The sequence below is a fragment of the Eschrichtius robustus genome, chromosome 5 (genome assembly GCF_028021215.1).
Source record: "Eschrichtius robustus isolate mEscRob2 chromosome 5, mEscRob2.pri, whole genome shotgun sequence".
NCBI classification, from domain to species: Eukaryota; Metazoa; Chordata; class Mammalia; order Artiodactyla; family Eschrichtiidae; genus Eschrichtius; species Eschrichtius robustus.
Window position 1 is genome coordinate 140,948,115 of NC_090828.1, and position 19,869 is coordinate 140,967,983.

Genomic DNA, 19,869 nt, shown 5'->3' on the forward strand with positions numbered 1-19,869 from the left:
CTCGTCTCTTGATTATTGGCCTGTAGTGCGGCGAGCAGTATGAACTTCGACTCGGTAACGGAACGGAATCATACCATGTGTGGTGTTATTTAGCATTGTTTTCAAAATTTATCCATGTTGTAGCATGTGTCGGTACTTCATTCCTTTTTTTATTGCTAAACAGTATTCTATTACGTGTGTATACCTTATTTATCCATCAGTTTATGAAATTTGGTTTGTTTTTCACTTTTGGACTATTTTGATAATGCTGTTATGAGCATGTGTGTATAAGTTCTAAGTCTTTTATCCTATAGAATTCTCTCTTTTTAATTTTTTTTCTTTGTAATTTATTCAGTTAGGAAATTGGTTTGTATTGTGGAGTTTCCAGAGTCTGGAACAAAAGCCCTCCCAAAGGCAGTTACTTCCAATCACTGGTGGATGCAAGCTGCCACTTGTAACTGGAGAGACTGGCATTTTTCCTTTTTTGCCAAATGCCAGACTTGTAGGTGGGCCAACAGGTCAGCCCACACCCAATCCAAAAGTTCTTAACAGAGTGGAGTGGTGGGAGAAGTTTTTCAAATTTTTTTGTTCCCTTTTGTGGCCTAGCAAAAAAGGAAGTCAGAAGAACTGCTCAATAGGGATGTCAGTAGTCTCAGACTATCTCTCCATAAGCCTTCTAGGTGAGGGTGGTGTCTGCCAGGTTTCTCCACTGTTTAAAAGTTACTATTTCCCCTGTGCAACATCAGCGCAGGCTGGGTTCTTCACAGTGTTGCAAAAGCTTCTCTGAGCACCTTCCAGCACCCTGTCCACTTGGCTATGTGGGGTGGCCTAGCACTCTGAGCTGGGAAGCAGGTGGCAGACTTGGCATGTGGCATGTGGGCGCTGGGGTGCTCAGGATCTTCAGGACAGTGCCAGCTGCTCCCACTGCTTGGGACTGCCGCCAGTAGGGTGCGCAAGAGGGCCAGCAGCAGCAGTGAGTCCCACTGCGAGAGCACAGCTTGCAGTTCTCTGGGACAACGGAGAGGGGTGAGCCAGGGCTGCTGGAGGAGGTCTTGGGGGTCTTTCCATCCCCTACACCCAGCCTGAGCTGAGCAGAGGGCAAGCCAGGAGAATTTGGTTGTTGAAGAGACATGGAGGGATGGTCAGTGTCAGGATGGCGGTCCTGTTAAACAAGAGGAGGGTGTGGAGTAGGAGGTGGATGTGCAGCTAGAAAGACAGACACCCAACCCTGGTGGAAGCATGGCAGGTGGACTAAAGTCTCAGCCACTCTGTTCACAGGCCAGATAGGCAGAAAGATTCCCAAACAGGCAGGCAAACAGACACATAGACCCCTGGCAAGACAGACGTCTAGATAGAGTCCCAGGGAGAGATAGACTACAGCAGGACAGCCAGCAGGATGCCAGGCATCCAGAAAGACCTGTGTCCAGACACGTGGACACCCCTCCCACCCCACTTCCAGTCAACCAAAAGACAGAATTCCTCAAGGATAGACAGAGCCCCACAATTGTACAGAGAGACCGTTAACTCAATGGAGAGACATTCCACTACCCAGTCAACTAGCCAGCCAGACCTTCAGCTTGACAGACTTACTCTTTGCCAGTAAGACAGACCCAGCCTATGAGAAAGGCAGGTAGGTCCTCAGGATAGATGTCCCCTAAGCCAGGGGGACAGATAGACATATACACCCCACCCTGTCAGACAAATAGACCCTCAGCCCCTAGTGGAACAGAAGATCCCAGAGTGCCAGAACCCAGCTGCTGGGTTAGCTGCCCTGCCTCCCAGTCATCTCCATAGGTGATATGGATGGCTCACTGACCCTCAATGTTGCCTCTGCTCCCCAGGTAGCACTGGTTTCCAGTGATCATTGACATCCAATGACATTCACTACCAGCAGGGTCCATAAAGCCCTTTCTTGATCCCACAGTGGCTGTTCCCCCTTTACTCTGGTATCCACTATACCCAAATGACTGCCATTCGTATCCATGATTACTCAGGGACTCAAACGTCTCTGTGACTCCCCCAGTGGGCCTCCATATTTTCTCAAAGTTCATTGATACTTCTGTATCCTGCCACCCTGAGTCTCCAACAACCCATGACCAAGAAATCTCAGTGATTCCACTGACATTCACTATTGAGCCCTGGTTAGGGGTCCTCAATGAACTTCCCTGACTCTTTTGACCCCTCAATTATTTAGTAAACTAACATTCCAAGTCCCAATGGCTCCTCAGTTACTTTCAGCCTCTCACTGACCTCCCCGTGACTGCCATTGACATCTGACAGTCTCCATGAACATCCAAGGAACTCTCACTGGCCTCCAATGAATTCACTATCAATGTCCATCCTCAGTGATCACTGCTGACCACCTTTGAACTCTCAAAGATGACAGTGATAAACACTGAGTCAACAGTGACGCCTACTGATCCCTCAATCAGTGAAACATCCCCACTAACTGGCTTTTTGAGCTCTCAGTTACTTAAACTGGGGTCAGCAACCCACAGCCTGCAGGACACACACACACAAATCGTGACACATGAAATTAAAATTTCAAGTCCACAAAGTTTGGGAAACAGCCATGCTCATTCCTTTACATGTTGCCTATGGTTGCTTTCACCCTGCATGGCGGAATTGAGTAGCTGGGACAAGGACCAGAGACCCAAGCCCTTTAAGAAACAGTTTGCCTGTTCTTGACTTAACACTGATGAATTAGGTCCACACTCCTCACCCCCAAGGTGAAGGATGGGCTAGCCCATCTACACCGACCAATCCTTGGCAGGGGCCGTAGGCTCCTCTCTGCTCTCTCGAGCCTCCCCTTGGTGGCCCTGGGAGCTGGGACAGCAGCTGTCCTCCAGCCTTCTCCACATTTTTCTGAAGACAAGAGTGTGGGGACGAAAAAAAATAAGCCCCTTAAAAAGCATTGAGAACACCTTGTCCCTGGAACCCACTCCCAGAGCCTCGATTCTCAGTTTCCCAGAAGGTTTATGCGGGTTGAAATCCTCAAATTAGGACTGGATGCTGGCGCCCCCAGTTCATCCTAGCCCGACCCAGAAAGAGAAGGAACCTCAGGAAATACACGGATTCAGTCTTTCTCACAGCCCAGGTGCCCAGGTGTCATTTCCTCCCGCGGCTACCTCCCTCGACCTCCCTCGGACCCCGCCGAAGCGCAAAGCGCGGGATGGTCCCCACCCGGGGTCCCCGAGGCAGGAGTTGCGACTCGGTCTCGGCGACCGTCTTTACTCACAGCTGCCACGCCACCCCGGATCGGATCCGGACACAGCCTAGCTCCCAGAAGACAGAGCCGGGGAGACCGGGCGAGGGCGTGCAGCCATCCGCCCTGCCTGGGCGCGGACCCCGGGTCCAAGAGAGAGGAAGTGGCCATGGGACCGTGCGGACTCAGCCAGCTCGCGCGGAGGCCATAAAAAAGGGAAGAGCCAGCGCAGGATCCACGTCCCTGGCCCAGCCCGGGTGAACCAAGCGCTCAGGCAGCCGCCCCGGTCCGGGAGCCTGTAGGCGAGGCTGGGGCGGGCTCTGAGTGTCATTGGCCGAGGGGAGCGCCCTGTCCGCCGCTGCGCACTTCCATTGGCTGGCGAGATCTGAGGCGTGGCCTCGGCAGCCTCCCACGGAGTCCACACTAGGTGGGAGAGCGGAACGCCACAGGTGGATCGGGCCATCGCTGGCCGGCAGCGCCATGAGCCGCAGCTTGGACGCGGCGCGGAGCTTCTTGGAGCAACTGGAGGCACGGGGCGGCCGGGAGGGGGCGGTCCTCGCCGGCGAGTTCAGCGTGAGTGGCCGAGTTGGCCGGCCGCGCGCCGCCCTGCGGCTCCTTGCCCTGGACGGTCCAGATGTCTGTTCTCCTGTGCGCCCTGCTGCGCTTTGCCTCTCTCTCTCTCTCTCTCTCTCAGCCTCCAGGGGCGTCTCCTCGCCTCGAGATCTCTCTGTTCTTCTCTCCCCAGCACCTCTCTCTGTCACAGTCTCTCCCTGTCTGTCTTCACCCTCTGCCAGTAGGGTCCCAGAGGGCGATGTCCACGGCCGGGTCGGGCGGGGCCGCGCAAGCCCTCGGGTCCCTGCGCCCTCGCCGCGCTCCTGGAATCGTCCGGTTGCTGAGCAGGGCGGGCGCTCACCTGCGCTGGACACGCGACGCCCGGCCGCTCCAGGCGACCAGGCAGCCACTCCTGTGGTCCTGGGGAGGAAGGGGCTGTGGAAAGAGGAACCAAGAGGCCCCGCTGCGGCGAGGGTGTGGACGCCGGCTCTAATAGGCGCTGTGGCCTGGGGCGCTCTATCCGGTCCCTCTGGCCTCAGTTTCTCCTTGGGTGAAATGCGGACATTGATGACTCAACTGGCCTGAGGATTAAAATAACCAGTGTGGGTAAAAACCGCTTAGCACATCTTGAGCTCTCACTTTGTAGGCGCCTTTGTCACTAGTTATAAATATTCTAAACTTTACAATGGGGTAGTGCAAGCCGTATGTAAGGAATGCTAAGGCAGCAGCGTCGTAGGCATCGCATCTACATGTACTGAGGTATTTTAAATATAATAACACGGAAACGTGCTATGCAAATATGTAAATACAATATATGGTGACATCTCAAATTTAGAAATAAGTTTGGTAAATATATGTATGTATCTAATAAATGACTATATATATATCATTGAGTACAATAAAAATAGATAACAGAAACATTTACGAAATAATTTGATTAATAAATAGAAAATATATAGTGAATATGTATAAATATGATTGTAAACTATAATTTACACAATAACAACATTAGTTAACTTCTTAAAACAATAGAATACACATAAATACAACATAGAATTATAATTTATCCAATAAACAGTTATTGAAGTTCCTAAGTAATAAAATATGTAATAAATAGGTAAAAGAAGTTTAAGATAAATCTAAATTTACACAAATATAAAAATAAATATCGTATATAAGAAATGCATAATAAATGCAAAATACATAATTTGTTCAATATGAAAATGTACATAATAAATGTAAACATATAATATCCAGGTAGTACATGACATCATGTCCATCCGGGTCTGGGTCCAGTCTGGGACAGTAAGCAGTGCCAGCTGCTGGAGGCCACCCTCCTGCAGGCAGCCTCCTGTACTCGCAGGAGTCTTTGGGCCTCTCTAGGCCTTGGTTTCCTCATCTATATAGTAAAAATATTAATAGTGTTACCCACTGCACCAGTGTGTCCACGAGGACGTAAATGACTTGATGGGCATAAGAACACTTAGAATGGTGGCTTGCACTCATCAGGGGGCTTGGTAGGTGTTACTTATTATCATCATGATTATGAATACTTGATGATGGTAATGCTATTCACTAATTATAATAATGGAACAGTAGTAAAGCACCTATAGTATCTAGTTACATAAGTAATGTTATACATTATAATTCATATGCATTGTATATTGTCTTATATATTGTGTATCACCATGTTTGTTATTTTAAATGCATAATATATTACAATTATTGTTCACAATACAATGTAAGTACATATTGAGTGTACAGGGGGTAGATGCTCAGAGGTCTTAGTTCAATACTCACTCACTGTGCCACTTCCTGAGTGGGACTTTCAGCAAGTCACTCAAACATGTGGTGCCTCAGCTTTCTCACCTGCACGATGGGGATGTCAATAATAGTACCCACTTCGGAGGGACCTTGCAGGTGGTTCAGTGCCCTCACACAGAGCCTGGCACAGAGAAGGCACTCTGAGTCGCTACTATTATGGAATCATAATTAGCAGGCCCTGTGCTATCTGGGCACTGCACTCACCTCTCACAGGCCACGTGCCATGTATCCCTATGAGAGTCTCAGTGTCCCAGGACCCTGACCTGGCTCCTCTCTTGCTCTCTCCTCCCTCCCCCGGGTCTTCTTTCTGTCCTCCCACCAGGACATCCGGGCCCGCTCAGCCTCCTGGAAGACAGACAGCATGTGTTCCACTGAGGCCGGCAGTCGACCAGAAAACCTGAGGAAGAACCGCTACAAAGATGTGCTGCCATGTAAGTCGGGGGTGGGGGTGGGGGCCTTCTGGAGGGAGTCGGTGTTGCTCTGCATGCCCGCACCCGGAGGCAGTGCAGGCGTTAGCCCGGTAAGTGGGAGTGCTGGGAGTTCCAAATGGGGTGAGATCCAGGAAGATCTCACTGAGGAAGTAGCATTTGAGCCAAGACCTGTGCCACCACTAGGCTCCCAGAACTCTCCCTCCCAGGGCCTTGCTGTGGCTGCATTTCTCCCCAGCAGTCTGCAAGTGCACCTCGATGGGATCCCTGCTAGGTATGCTGTCCCCTGCTGGCTTTCATCCGGGAGGCCGTCAAGGCCCCTGTCACCCACAAACTCCACGTTTCTCACCTCTCCCGCTGGCAGACGATCAGACACGAGTGATCCTTTCCCTGCTCCAGGAAGAGGGACATGGAGACTACATCAATGGCAACTTCATCAGGGTCAGGCTGGGCGTTAAGGAAGGGGCAGAGGTGGTGGAGGTGACAGCGGGATCTCCACAGTGAACTTAGCCTTTACCAGGGCACAGATGGAAGCCAGGCCTACATCGCCACGCAAGGACCCCTGCCTCACACCTTGCTAGACTTCTGGCGCCTGATCTGGGAGTTTGGGGTCAAGGTCAGCTTTGGGGGAGGGTGAGGTATGGCCAACATTCTGGGTCCTCCCTTGGCCCTGATAACCACACCCCCTAAACCAAATCTCCTCCCTTTCCCCTTACCCCTCTTGTCTAGGTGATCCTGATGGCCTGTCAGGAGATGGAAAATGGGCGGGTAGGTGTCCTCAGCCCCTAGAATGCATATCCTTGTGCAGAGAGGAGACAGGAGAAACCTTGCTAGCTCTTCCCTGACGCCATGACTCAATGGCCCAGTTCTTGGAGCGACCCTAACTGTACCTCTGCCAAGCCCACTTTATCTTTAATTTTTTTGTTATCTTTTTCCTTTTATTCATGGGGCTCAACCCCTCTCCTGCTGGTCTTCCCGCCCCATTCCATACCATAGACCATAAGGCCCTATAACTGTGACTTCCCCAGTACAGCTCTGATCTCTCTTTCCACCTTTCTCCCCCTTATTCACTCCACTCCAACCACTCTGGCCTTTGTTCTGCCTCGGGTCCTATGCTTTGTTCCCACTGCCTGGGACATTTTCCCCTTGGCCTGCTCCATCACCACCTTCAGGTCTTGGCTCAAATGCTACTTCCTCAGTGAGATCTTCCTGGATCTCACCCCATTTGGAACTCCCAGCACTCCCACTCTCCTTCCCTTGTCCTACTTTCATTTTTTTCTTCACAGTTCTTACCAACTTCTAACATACAAGATAATCTACAAATGTGTTATGTATGTTGTTTATTCTGTCTCCCTGATTAGAAGAAAAGTTCCATGAGGGCAGGGATCTTTGTTTTGCCCATTAGCATAAATTAGTTACTCAAGGAATGCATGTCAACATTGAAGGCACATGGTTTCTGCATCCTGGCGTGCTCCATGGACAGGGCTGGGGGTGGGGCAAGTACTGCCCCGGGATGGCTGGCTGATCATGGAGTCTGTACAATCTGTAGTGATGTACCTTCTTCATTCTTAATTTTAATATTTGGTCGTCTGTCTGTCTCTCTCTCCTACCTTGGTCTGGCAAGAATAAAGACAAGCAAACTTTAGTTGTTGTACTAAATCTGTCCTGCTGCCTGTTTTTGTAAATAAAAATGTATTAGAACATAGCCACACTCATTTGTTTACATAGTGTGTATACCTGCTTTCATGCTACAATGGCCAAGTTCAGTAGTTGCAAGTTAAGTAGATTGTATGGCTCACAAAGTCTAAAATATTTATTATCTGGCCATTTATAGAAAGTTAGCCAGTCTCTGGACTAGAGGTTTATCAATTTTATTATTTTTTCAAAGAAGCAGCTTTGAGTTTTATTCATTTTCTCTATTTTTTTCATTTTTATTTCATTAATTTCTTCCCTTTATCATTTCCTTCCTTCTTGTTTAGGTTTAACTTGCTCTTTTTTTTTTCTAGTTCCTTAAGCTTAGATAATAGATTCGTGATTTTTTTTCACATATAAGTATTTTAAAAAAATATTTATTTATTTTTTGGCTGCATGGGGTCTTAGTTGCGGCATTGGGGATCTTTTTGTTGCGGTGTGTGGGCTCTTAGTTGTGGTGCGCAAGCTTCTCTCTAGTTGTGGTGCGCAGGCTCAGTAGTTGCGGTGTGCGGGCTCTGGAGCATGTGGGCTCTGTAGTTGTGGCGCACGGGCTCCAGAGTGCGTGGGCTGTAGTTGTGGCACATAGGCTCTCTAGTTGCAGTATGTGGGCTCTCTAGTTGCGGCACCCGGGCTTAGTTGCCCTGTGGCATGTGGGATTTTAGTTCCCCGACCAGGGATCAAACCGGCATCCCCTGCATTGCAAAAAGGATTCTTAACCACTGGACCACCAGGGAAGTCCCCACATATAAGTATTTAATGTCATTCATTTTTCTCTATGCACTGCTCTAGGTACATCTCACAAACTGGTATGTTGTGTCTTTTTTTTCAGTTAGCTCAAAATATTTTCTAATTTCCCTTGTGATTTCTTCTTTGACCAATGGTATTTGACCATGGCTGTGCTTAAGTTCCAAATATCTGGGGACTTTTCCATATATCTTCCTGTTATTAATTTTCAGTTCCATTGTGGTCAAAGAACAACTTTATATGATTCCAAATGTACTGAAACTTGTTTTGTGGCCATGAATCGCCACAGTGAATTTCAGAACCTTTTCATCACCCCATAAAGAAGCCCTGTATCTATTAGCAGTCATGCTGCATTTCCTACCAAACTCCACCCTAGGCAACTACTAATCTATTTTTGGTCTCTGTAGATTTGCCCACTCTGGACTTTTCCTATAACTGGAATCATATGATATGTTGTCTTTCATGACTGGCTTCTTTCACTAAGGTTGTGTTTTAAGGCTCATGTATATTGTAGCATGTATCAATACTTCACCCCTTCTTATTGCTGAATAACATTCCATTGAATGGATCTACCACATTTTATATATCCATTAATCACTTTATAGAATTTGAGCTGTTTCCACTTTTTGGTGATTATGAATATTGCTGCTATAAACATTCATGTGCAAGTTTTTGTGTAGAAGTATGTTTTCATTTCTCTTGGATATATACCTAGAAGTGGAATTGCTGGGTCATATGGTAAACTCTATTTTTAACATTTTGAGGAACTGCCAAACTGTTTTCCACAGTGGCTATATCATTTTACATTTCAGCCAGTAATGTATGAAGGTTCCAATTTCTCCACATTCTTACCAACACTTGTTATTGTCTGTCTTTTTCATTAGTGCTATCCTGTTGGATGTGAAGTTGTACTCATTGGGTCTTTTTTTTTTTTTTTTCAGTTGTGGTAAAATATACATAACATAAATTTTGCCATTTTAACGATTTCAAGTGTACAATTTAGAAACATTAAGTACACTCACAGTGTTGCAAACCGTTACCACTGTCCAATTCCAGAACTTGTTCATCATCCCAAACAGAAACTCTGTATCCATTTAATAGTTTCTTCCCATTTCCCCTTCCTGCAGCTGTTGGTAGCCTTTATTCTACTTTCTGTCTCTATTAATTTGCCTCTTCTAGGTACCTCATATCAGTGGAGTCACACAATACTTGTTCTTTTGTGTCTGACTTATTTCATTTATCAGGTTTTCAAGGTTCATCCATGTTGTAGAGTGTATCAGAATTTCATTCTTTTTAAGGCTGAATAACATTTCATTGTATGTATATACCACATTTTGTTTATCCATTCACCTGTTGATGGACATTTGGGTTGTTTCTACCTTTTGGTTATTGTGATAGTGCTGCTATGAACATTAGTACATAAGTATCTGTTTTGAGTCCTTGTTTTCAATTCTTTTGGGTAGTAGAATTAATTACTGGATCATATAGCAATTCTGTGTTTAATTTTGTTGTTGTTGTTGTTTTCCACAGTGGCTGGACCACCTTATATTCTCACCAGCAATGCACAAGTGTTCCATTTTTCCATACACTCACCAAGACATGTTATTTTCTGTTTTCACTTTTGTTTTTATTAGCCATCCTAATGGATGGGAAGTGGTATCTCATTGCGGTTTTGGTTTGCATTTGCCTAATGAGGTGGATTTGTGCATTTGGTTTGCATTTACCAAACATCTTTTCATGTGCTTATTTTTCCATTTGTATGTCTTCTTTGGAGAAATATTTGTTTCGGTCCTTTGCCCATTTTTTAATTGGGTTATTTGTCTTTTTATTATTGTGTTGTAAGAATTCTTCTGAATACAAGTCCCTTATCAGTATATGATTTAGGAATATTTTTCCCATTGTGTGGGTGTCTTTTCATTTTCTTTATAGTGTCCTTTGAAGCACAAACACTTTTTAATTTTGAAGACTTCCAATCTATTGTTTTGATGTGCTTTTGATGTTGTATCTAACAAGTCATTGTCTAACCAAAGGTCAAAAAGATTTACTCCTATGTTTTCTTCTAAGTGTTTTATAGTTTTCTCTCTTATGTTTAGGTCTCTGATTCATTTTGAGTTAATTTTTGTATATGGTGTAAGACAGGGGTCCAAATTCATTCTTTTGTTTATAGATATCCAGTTGTCCTAGCACCATTTGTTAAAAAGACTGTGCTTTCCCCATTGAATGGTCTTGGTACTTTGTTGAAAATCAATTGAGTGTACATGTAAAGGTTTATTTCTGGACTCTCAATTCTATTCCATTGATTGACATGTCTATCTTTGTGCCAGTACTACACGGTATTGTAGGTTTGTGGTAAGTTTTGAAATCAGGAAGTGTGAGTCCTCCAAATTTGTTCTTCTTTTTTCAAGATTGTTTTGGCTATTCTGGGTCACTTGCCATGCAGAAAAGAGTTAACATAGCAGGCATAAATGCTTATGCTTAAAAAGAACTTCCTGCAAGGTTGGCTCTTGACTGGAAATTGGATTTCCAATAAGAGTGGCTCACCATGCCTAAACTGTTTATACAAACAACGTGTCTATGTGACAGTAGGTTTATGTGAACACCTGCTTTCCCTCTGGGAGTCTGAAGTTTTGGCACATGCTAGTCAGAGGTGCCTACATACCACATAGAGTCCCCCAGTGAAAACCCTGGGCACTGAATTCCTAAATGTCCCTGTGGACATTTCACATGTGTGGTCACAACTCATTCTGGAGGAATTAAGCACATTCTATGTGACTCCACTGGGAGAAGACCCTTGGAAGCTGGCACCCTGTTTCCTGCAGACTTCACCCTGTGTGCCTTCTCCCTTTGCTGTTTTATCCTGTAACCTTTCATTGCGATAAATTGTAGCCACAAGTACAACTCTATGCTGAGTCCTGTGAGTCCTCCTATTGAATCATCAAACCTGAGGGCAGTCTTGGGAATCCACAACACATTTATTAATGTTAACATATTGTTTATATATTAATGTTAAGATCAGCTTGCCCATATCTTCAAAAAGCCTTCTAGGATTTTGATAAGGATTTCATTGAATCTATCAGTTCTGGGGGCGGGGTGGAGGTATTGCAAATAATAGTCTTTTTAATATGAAAATACAGTTGATTTTTCTGTATTGATTTTGTATCCTGCAACCTTGCTGAACTCGCTTATTAGTTCTAATAGTGTGCATGGGTGTGTGTGTGTGTGTGTGTGTGTGTATTCTTTAGGGTTTTCTATATATAATATCATTCTATCTGCAAGTTGACATACTTTTGCTTCTTCCTTTCCAATCTGGGTAACCTCCCTTCCTTTCTTTCTTCTTCCTTCTCTCCCTATCTTTTTTTCTTTTCTTTTCTTTCCTTTCCTTTTCTTTTCTTTTTTCTCTCTCTTGCTTCCTCCCTCCCACCTTCCCTCCTTTCCTTCCTTCATTTTTTTCCTAATTGCACTGCCTACAACTTCCAGTACAAAAAAGTGCAAACATTCTTGTCTTGTTCCTGATCTTAAGTGCAAAACATTCAGTCTTTCACCATTAAGTATTAGGTTAGCTGTAGGTTTTGGTAGATATTTTTTGTTTGTGTTGTTGTTGATTTTGCTTTTTAAATCAAGATGGGGAATTTCCTTTCTATGTCTAGTTCCTTTCATGTTTTTATCATGAAAAGGTATTGGATTTTGTTCAGATTTTTTTTTCTGCATCTATTAAGTGTGTTTTTGTTTTATTTTCTATTATTATGGTATATGATATTGATTGACCTTCATATATTGATTTTCATGTATGTGTTCCTGGGATTGATCCCACTTGATCCTCTGTAAAATCTTTTGTTAATATTGTGTTGAGGATTCTTCTGTCTATATTCTTGAGACATTGCTTAGTAGTTTTCTTTCTTGTGATATCTGTCTGGTTTTGGTAGCAGAGTAATACTGGTCTCATAAAATATGTTGGCAAATGTTCCTTCAATTTTTTGGAAAAGTTTGTGAAGGATTGCTATTAATTCCTCCTTTTTTGGTAAAATTCACTAGATTATCTTTTAAAGATGTTAAAAATGAGAAATACCTTTTACATTTAGCTACATATTTACCTTTTTCTTTACTCTTCATCCCTTTGTGTAGGTCTGTATTCCACCTGGTTCCTTTTGTATGAAAAGCTTACATTAATATTTCTCATAGTGCAGTTTTGCTTGTGATAAAGTCTCTCAGCTTTTGTCTGAAAGTTATTGTTTTTTAATTTCAGCATTTTTAGGGTGTCACAGCATTGACCTCTGACTTGCAGAGTTTCTGACAAAATTCTGCTGTCATCCTTATTCCTCAGTATGTAATGTGTCTTTTTTATGTGTGATGCTTTTAAGATTTTTTTTCTTTATCATTGTTTTTCAGCAATTTGATCATGAGCTACCTTAGTGTGGCTTTCTTTATGATTATTCTCCCTGTGGTTCATTGACCTTCCTGGATCTGTGGGTTCATAGTTTCATCAAATTTGGAAAATTTTCCAGCTATTGTTTATTCAAAAATAGTTTCTATTCTCCCCTCTCCTCTCCTTCTGGACTACAGGTACACATACATTAGGCCACTTGATATATATTTCCACAGGTATCTGATTCTCTGTTAGTTTTTTTCCTCATTTTTTCTCTCTCTTTTTCATTTTGAATAGCTTCTATTGCTATGCCTTTGTGTTCACTGATCTTCTGGTGTCTAATCTGCTATTAGACAGTGAATTCTTTTCCATATTCTTTTCCATTATGGTTTATCACAGGATATTGAATATAGTTCCCTGTGCTATACAGTAGGACCTCGTTGTTTATCCATTCTATATATAATAGTTTGCATTTGCTAATCCCAAACTTCCAATCCATCCCTCCCCACCCCCTTGCCCACAGCAACTACAAGTCTGTTCTGTATCTCTGTGAGTCTGTTTCTGTTTTGTAGATAAGTTCATTTGTGTCATATGTTAGATATTTAGTGATATCCTATGGTATTCGTCTTTCTCTTTCTGACTTACTTCCCTTAGTATGATAATCTCTAGGTCCATCCATGTTGCTGCAAATGGCATTATTTCATTCTTTTTTATGGTTGAGTATATTATATATATATATCACGTCTTCTTTATCCATTCATCTGTCGATAGACATTTAGGTTGTTTCCATGTCTTAGCTATTTTGAGTAGCGCTGCTATGAACACAGGGGTGCATGTATCTTTTCAAATATAGGTTTGTCCAGATGTATGCCCAGGAGTGGGATTGCTGGATCATATGGTAACTCTATTTTTAGTTTTTTGAGGAACCTCCATACTGTTCTCCATAGTGGCTGCGCCAATTTACATTCCTACCAGCAATGTGGGAGGGTTCCCTTTTCTCCACACCTTCTCCAGCATTTGTTATTTGTAGACTTTTTCATGATGGCCATTCTGACCAGTGTGAGGCGGTACCTCATTGTAGTTTTGATTTGCATTTCTCTAATAATTACTGATGTTGAGCATCTTTTCATGGGTCTTAGACAGTGAATTTTTTATTTCATATATTTTATTTTTCCTCTCTAGAAGTTCCATTTAGGTCTTTTTTATATCCTTTATTTCACTTTCATCCCTTTCGTGGTTTCCTTTCCATCTTTGAACATATTTATAATATTTATAAAGGCTGTTTTAAAGTCTTTGTCTGATTGTTTCCTCATCTCTATTGGGTCTTTTTCTGCTGATTTTTCTCCTGGGTATGGCTCATATTTTCTTGCTTCTTTGTATGTCTAGTAAATTTTTATTGGATGCTCAATATTTTAAATTTTACAAAAGTAAGTTTTGGATTTTGTTACCTTCCTTTAAAAAGTGTTGGACTTTTTCTGGAAGGCAGTTAAGTTACTTTTAGATATTTGATCATTTTAAGGTTTGTTTCTAAGCTTTTTTAGGGCGAGTCTAGAGAATCCTTTATTCTAGAACTAAGTTCATTCTACTTTCAATGTTTGATCCTTCAGGTTCCCTACTGAATGCCCCTTTTAATCACTTAGGTCTCTCCACTGTGGCTGGAGGAAATGTAAATTATTTCTGTCCCACTTGAGCCCTAGGAAATGTTCATCTTACAGTTCCCTAGCTATACTCTTTCACGGGAAGTTATTCCTTCCTAGCTTCACGGGGTTTCGTGTCATATGTGCCCAGATTATTATTCAGCTAAAGACTTAAGGGGACCCCTATGCAGACTTCTGGAGTTCTTTGCTTTTGTTTGCATAGTGCTGTTCTCTCAAGACCTCTGCCTTGGCTTCCCCGAGCCAAGATCTCTGGCTCCTCAACTCAGTGGGCTCATCAAACTCTCCACGTTCTGCAGCCTGGTTACTGCCTCTTGGCAGTAAGCTGGGGAGGTCATAAGGTTTGACTCATGTGTTTCCCGTTGTTCAGTGATCACAATCCTGCAAGGCTGTGGACCAGTGTCTGAAAATAGTGGCTCATATATTTTGTCCAGGTTTTTAGTTGCTTACAGAAGGAGAATATTCTGGACTGTCTTCCTCCTGCACAGTCAGAAGCTCACATCTCCATTGAGTCTGTCTGTGTTTAGTCTGATGAGGTTCTGCCGCCTGGCCTCCTTTGAAGCTTCAGCTGTCTGTGCTTCCACCAGCAACCTGGGCTGTCCCATGCGGGGTGTGCACGTGTTGATCTGAACTCTGAGGCAGACTCCCCCTCTTCACTCTCTGCCCTTTTCCCCTTGCCTTTTGCAGAAAAAGTGTGAGCGTTATTGGGCCCAAGAACAGGAACCACTGCAGATTGGGCTTTTCTGCATCACTCTGGTGAGCTGGGGCAGAGGTGGGAACAGCACTTTATGAAGTCTTGGATGTTGTGGAAGATTTCACAGATGATTCTGGGTGGAAAGCTTTTGGACTGGGCCTGAAAGGATGAACACTTTTCCCACAGTCCCCCTCACACTGCAGGGAGCTCTCTGGTATTAGCAATGCAAATAGTCAGAACTCATTATACACTGTTTTTGCATTTTAACTACTATCATGGTTATCTCTGTAAATGTTCATGTGCCTGGTTAGGTTCTTAAAATCCTTATTTCCCTTACCATTTCAAAAGAACTCAGGAAAATCTCTCATAAGTCATAAATACAATTGGTATTGAATAAATACAATGAAACTTTTATTTTAGAACAAAAGACATTTCTTTGTTTCACTGTAAATGAGCTTGCTGGATATTTAATCATAGTTCCTCTTTCTCCCCTTTGTGAAATGTTTCCTTCACAAAAGCCATGGGAGATATTTGGGCTAAATGAATTTTTAAAAGTATGTTGTTTGTATTTGATTTTTCTTTTTTCTTTTTTTGGGCCATGCTGCATGGCTTGAAGGATCTCAGTTCCCTGACCAGGGATTGAACCCAGGCCACGGCAGTGAAAGCCCAGAATCCTAACCACTAGGCCACCAGGACACTCCCTGTATTTGATTTTTAATCAGAAATGCTTTGTTTTTTGTAAATATGTCTTTTGGCACCTGTGATCTTTGTTTTCTGCCCTCTTCTCACATGCCCCATATCCACAGACAAGGGAGACATGGCTGAATGCAGACATCATGCTCAGGACCCTTCAGGTCACCTTCCAGAAGGTACTGAAAGGGGAGGAGGAGACTCCCACGTAGGGAGAGCTGTTTCCTGTCTCTGTTTTCTCATCTGTAAAATGTGCATTAACAATAGTACCCATCTCTTCAGTTATTATCTGTTGCATTTAAATGGGGGATGTGGAGAACTAGGGCTGACATGTAATAGGGGCTCAATAAATGCTTTTCTTTCTTTTTTCATTCTTTGCCCCTCATTTCCTGTGTTTCAGGAATCCCGCTCTGTGTACCAGCTGCAGTATATGTCCTGGCCAGACAGAGGGGTCCCTAGCAATCCCGACCACATGCTCGCCATGGTGGAGGAAGCCCGGCGCCTCCAGGGATCTGGCCCCAGCCCCCTCTGTGTCCACTGCAGGTTTAGGAAAATGGGCTTTATGGGGGTCTGGTGAGACAGAGGGGATGGTGGTGGGGGAGGGAGACAGGGAGGATAGTGCAGGGCTTGGAGCCAGTCTTACAGTCTGAGTGCCTATTTCAAGAAACCTGAGGCCACACTTGCTCAAGTTGCAGCTGAAATGGTTAGTATTTATTGAGCACAGACTGTCTGCTAGGGGGAAGTACACAGTTGATGCTCAACAAATATAAGCAATTAAAAAGGTTTTCCTTTCAAATTATAACCTGGGATTCTGGGAATCAAAAAGTGCTGCAGGGGACACTCCATTAAGGTCCTCACCCCCAGCCCCAAATGCCCCCTTTAAAAGGGGTTGCAGGCAGGCCCTGACCAAGCTCACTCTGATTCTCACTTGTTAGCGCGGGCTGTGGGCGAACAGGTGTCCTGTGCACCGTGGATTATGTGAGACAGTTGCTCCTGACCCAGGTATGAAGAGGGCATACAAGCACAGTGTGGGTCCTGTGCCTAGGAGGTCCTGCTCATGTGCCCATCTCTCTGCCCTAGATGATCCCACCTAACTTCAGCCTCTTCAATGTGGTCCTCGAGATTCGGAGGCAGCGGCCTGCAGCCATACAGACAGAGGTGGGAGCCGGGTCTCCTCGTTCCAAGGACATATCCCTCCTGTTCTGGTCTTCCCTTCTCAATGACCCCTCTTCCCTCCCCCACCCCCTCAGGAGCAGTACAGGTTCCTGTACCACACAGTGGCTCAGATGTTCCTCTCAGCGCTCCAAAGTGCCAGCCCTCGCTACCAGAACCTCAAGGAGGTACCAAGGCCCCCTTCCAATCCTCGGAGACCAGGACCCAGAGCAGAGGTCTATGGCCACCTCCAGCGCAGCATCCAGCCCTTGGACTCCTTCCGGGAGCGGGGACTGATGCACTATGATATCTACCTTTGTCCTCCTCCGTGCTCCCTTATCACTGTCCCCTCTTAAGCTTCCCCCGCAGAGCCCACAGTGACCACCACTAGGAGCCTGGACAGCGTCCTCCGAAGCCTCATGCCTTTCCCTCCTGCCTTTCCCCAGAATTGTGCCCCACTCTACGATGATGCCTTCTCCCTCCGGACTTCCCACACCCTTCCTGCCATAGCCCGCCCATCCGGCGGGGTCCTCAGGTACCCAGCCCCCTCCCCTCAGTCTTCCATTTTCACTTTCTCGTCCTTGGAGGCTGGCCCTTTCCTCACCCTTGAAACACCAGCCCCTTCCTTGCCGTTCAGTTCACCAAATATTCACTGGCCCTTTCTCGCAGTTGAGCTCTGGGAACCCTCCCCAAGGTGGTTCTTTAATCCCAGAGATCCCATTGCCTCTGCCCCTCAGGCTAGCTCCCGAGGTTCGCCCTCTCCTCGCTCTTCGACTCATTAATTCAGCAGATATTTTTTGAGGCCGCCCAACTGTAAGGCCTCATGTCGGGTGCGGCAGAGACTTCAGCCCTTGGTCCTTGAGACCAGCCCTCCATTTTGAGACTCTCCCTTGCTTCTCTTTAGATGTCACTTCCTCATTCATTTATTCAACAGACAACTACACAGAAATGACCAATCCTCAATACCAGTATCTTGCCCCATTCACCTGCCAGGCTGGCCCCTTCCTTCCTTCATCCACCCAACCTGCTGGGCGCTAGGGACACACAGACGAGACCCCTTTCCCCAGAGACGCTACCACCTCCACCTCCTCGCTCCGTAACTGCGCGCCGCCTCGGGCGGGAAGGAAGCCGGTGGTTTGCGCGCCGAGCGCGCTGCCCCCTCCCTCTCCAGCCTCGGTGCCGCCGTTTCACTTCCTCCCCACCCGCAGGAGCATCTCGGTGCCCGGGCCCCCGGGCCTCGCCATGGCCGACACGTACGCTGTGGTGCAGAAGCGCGCGGCCCCCGCGGGCACCGGGGCAGGGGCGGGCGCGCGGGCGCGCGGCGCGGAGGAGACGCCCCTCTACAGCCAGGTGACGCCGCGCGCCCGGCGGCCCCAGGCGCACGCGGAGGACGGGCGCGGGACGCTGCCCGGCCGCGGTAAGTCGACGCGGCCCGGCCGCGGGGCTGGGGAGGGCTGGCCCCGACCTGCTCCGTCTCCCGACCCCCTGTGGCTGCGGTCTGGAGGGCCTGGAGGCCACGAAAACCCCCACCCCCCTCCACCGAGTCCGGCCCGGTCACGCCCCGGAGGCTGACGTCCTGGCTTCTCCGGCCACGCCTCTGGGACAACCGCCCGTCCTCTGGTCACGCCCGGAAGCGTCCCGGGCCAAACCGCGGTCTCTGGCCCGGCCACCTAGGCTGGGCGGAGGTCTCCGATTTGGTCACGCCCCTGGCCACGCACCCTCCCGCTGGGCCCCGGCGCTCGGCCCCCAGCCTGCCTTCTCTGGTCTGGGAGGATGCGCATTTGCCTCGCAGCGGCTCTCCGGAACTTCGAGGGGCGGCCTGAGCCGATCTGTTAGGGGTGGTTTTCTGCCCGCAGTTCCTGTTGATCAAAGCCCAGCGGGACCTGGCGCCTACGAGGACGTGGTAGATGGAGCTCAGACTGGTGGGCTAGGTAAGTCAGACAGCCTGGGTCGCTGGGACTCTCTGCAGTTTTAACTGAATCCCAGGCATTTGGGGTTTTGAGATGGTGGCAGGAAAACACACGCCCTCGGAGACCTGTGGATGTGTCTGCAGCAAACCGTGAGGGCCTGGAGGCTTGGGGGTGACTTTCCACGAGTTGCCTACGTCTCTGCACCTCAGCTTCTCCGTGAGCCCTACGGTGCCCTTCCTTTTCCAGGCTTCAACCTGCGCATTGGAAGGCCTAAAGGACCCCGGGACCCGCCTGCCGAGTGGACCCGCGTGTGAGTGCAGCGCCCTTGCCTGCCTGTTGGGTGCCTGGTCCACATGGGTTCCTGGACTGCTGAGAGCCGTGCTCTACTCTGTGAAGTGTTGGGAATGGGGTTGCTGGGCTGAATCAAAATAAAAGTTTCTCAGTGTGGAAAATATGGGGGCTTTGCCTCAGTGATCATAGCGTTCAAGGCGTGAGGCTTGGGGAGGTAGTTGGTTGACGATGGCTGGTGAGGTTACACTGAGCATATTCAAGAATAAATTCAACCCCAAGAGTCTGGGCAGGGCTCCCGGCTGTGAAGGGGACAGATAGGCTTCTGGAGACTGTCCCCTTCACCACTTGAAGGACTGGTTCATCTCAGTATCTGAGCCTCCCTCACTCAGACACTCAGCTTATGACACAGAGAGATGGATGGACCCCCGTTGCCCTCCACCATTCAGACAGATGGAAGCCAGGCATAACAACAGCCAAGCAGACTGATTTCAGACAGACAGGTGAGAAGATCCCCAGATGGGCAGGCAGACAGATGGAATCCCAACCTGGACAGGCAGATAGCAGTTCCCTTAGACAGCCAGACCTTCAGAGGGACAGTCCGTGGGTGGACCTCCAGCCAGAGAGAGTGACCCACCAACAGCCTAACAGACCACCCCATGCAAAAGAGACCACCAAAAAGACAGACCCCTT

General features: G+C 46.6%; 1 protein-coding gene across 2 annotated transcripts; it reads left to right on the plus strand.

The window, feature by feature from the left end:
• The first annotated feature begins 3,664 nt into the window (after positions 1 to 3,664).
• On the plus strand, positions 3,665 to 19,328 carry PTPN18 (protein tyrosine phosphatase non-receptor type 18). 2 transcript variants are annotated; one of them, XM_068544020.1, is made up of 15 exons: positions 3,665 to 3,757; positions 5,883 to 5,991; positions 6,353 to 6,429; positions 6,509 to 6,604; positions 6,718 to 6,756; positions 15,130 to 15,198; positions 15,943 to 16,005; positions 16,227 to 16,369; positions 16,762 to 16,828; positions 16,907 to 16,984; positions 17,077 to 17,166; positions 17,425 to 17,513; positions 18,187 to 18,395; positions 18,835 to 18,909; positions 19,135 to 19,328. In XM_068544020.1, exons 1-15 carry the CDS (start codon positions 3,665 to 3,667, stop codon positions 19,200 to 19,202), a joined length of 1,365 nt encoding a protein of 454 aa, XP_068400121.1. In that variant the 3' UTR covers positions 19,203 to 19,328. The 2 variants fall into 2 exon arrangements, with proteins under 2 accessions (XP_068400121.1, XP_068400123.1); XM_068544022.1 differs by lacking the exons at positions 5,883 to 5,991; positions 6,353 to 6,429; positions 6,509 to 6,604; positions 6,718 to 6,756.
• Positions 19,329 to 19,869: the final 541 nt, after the last annotated feature.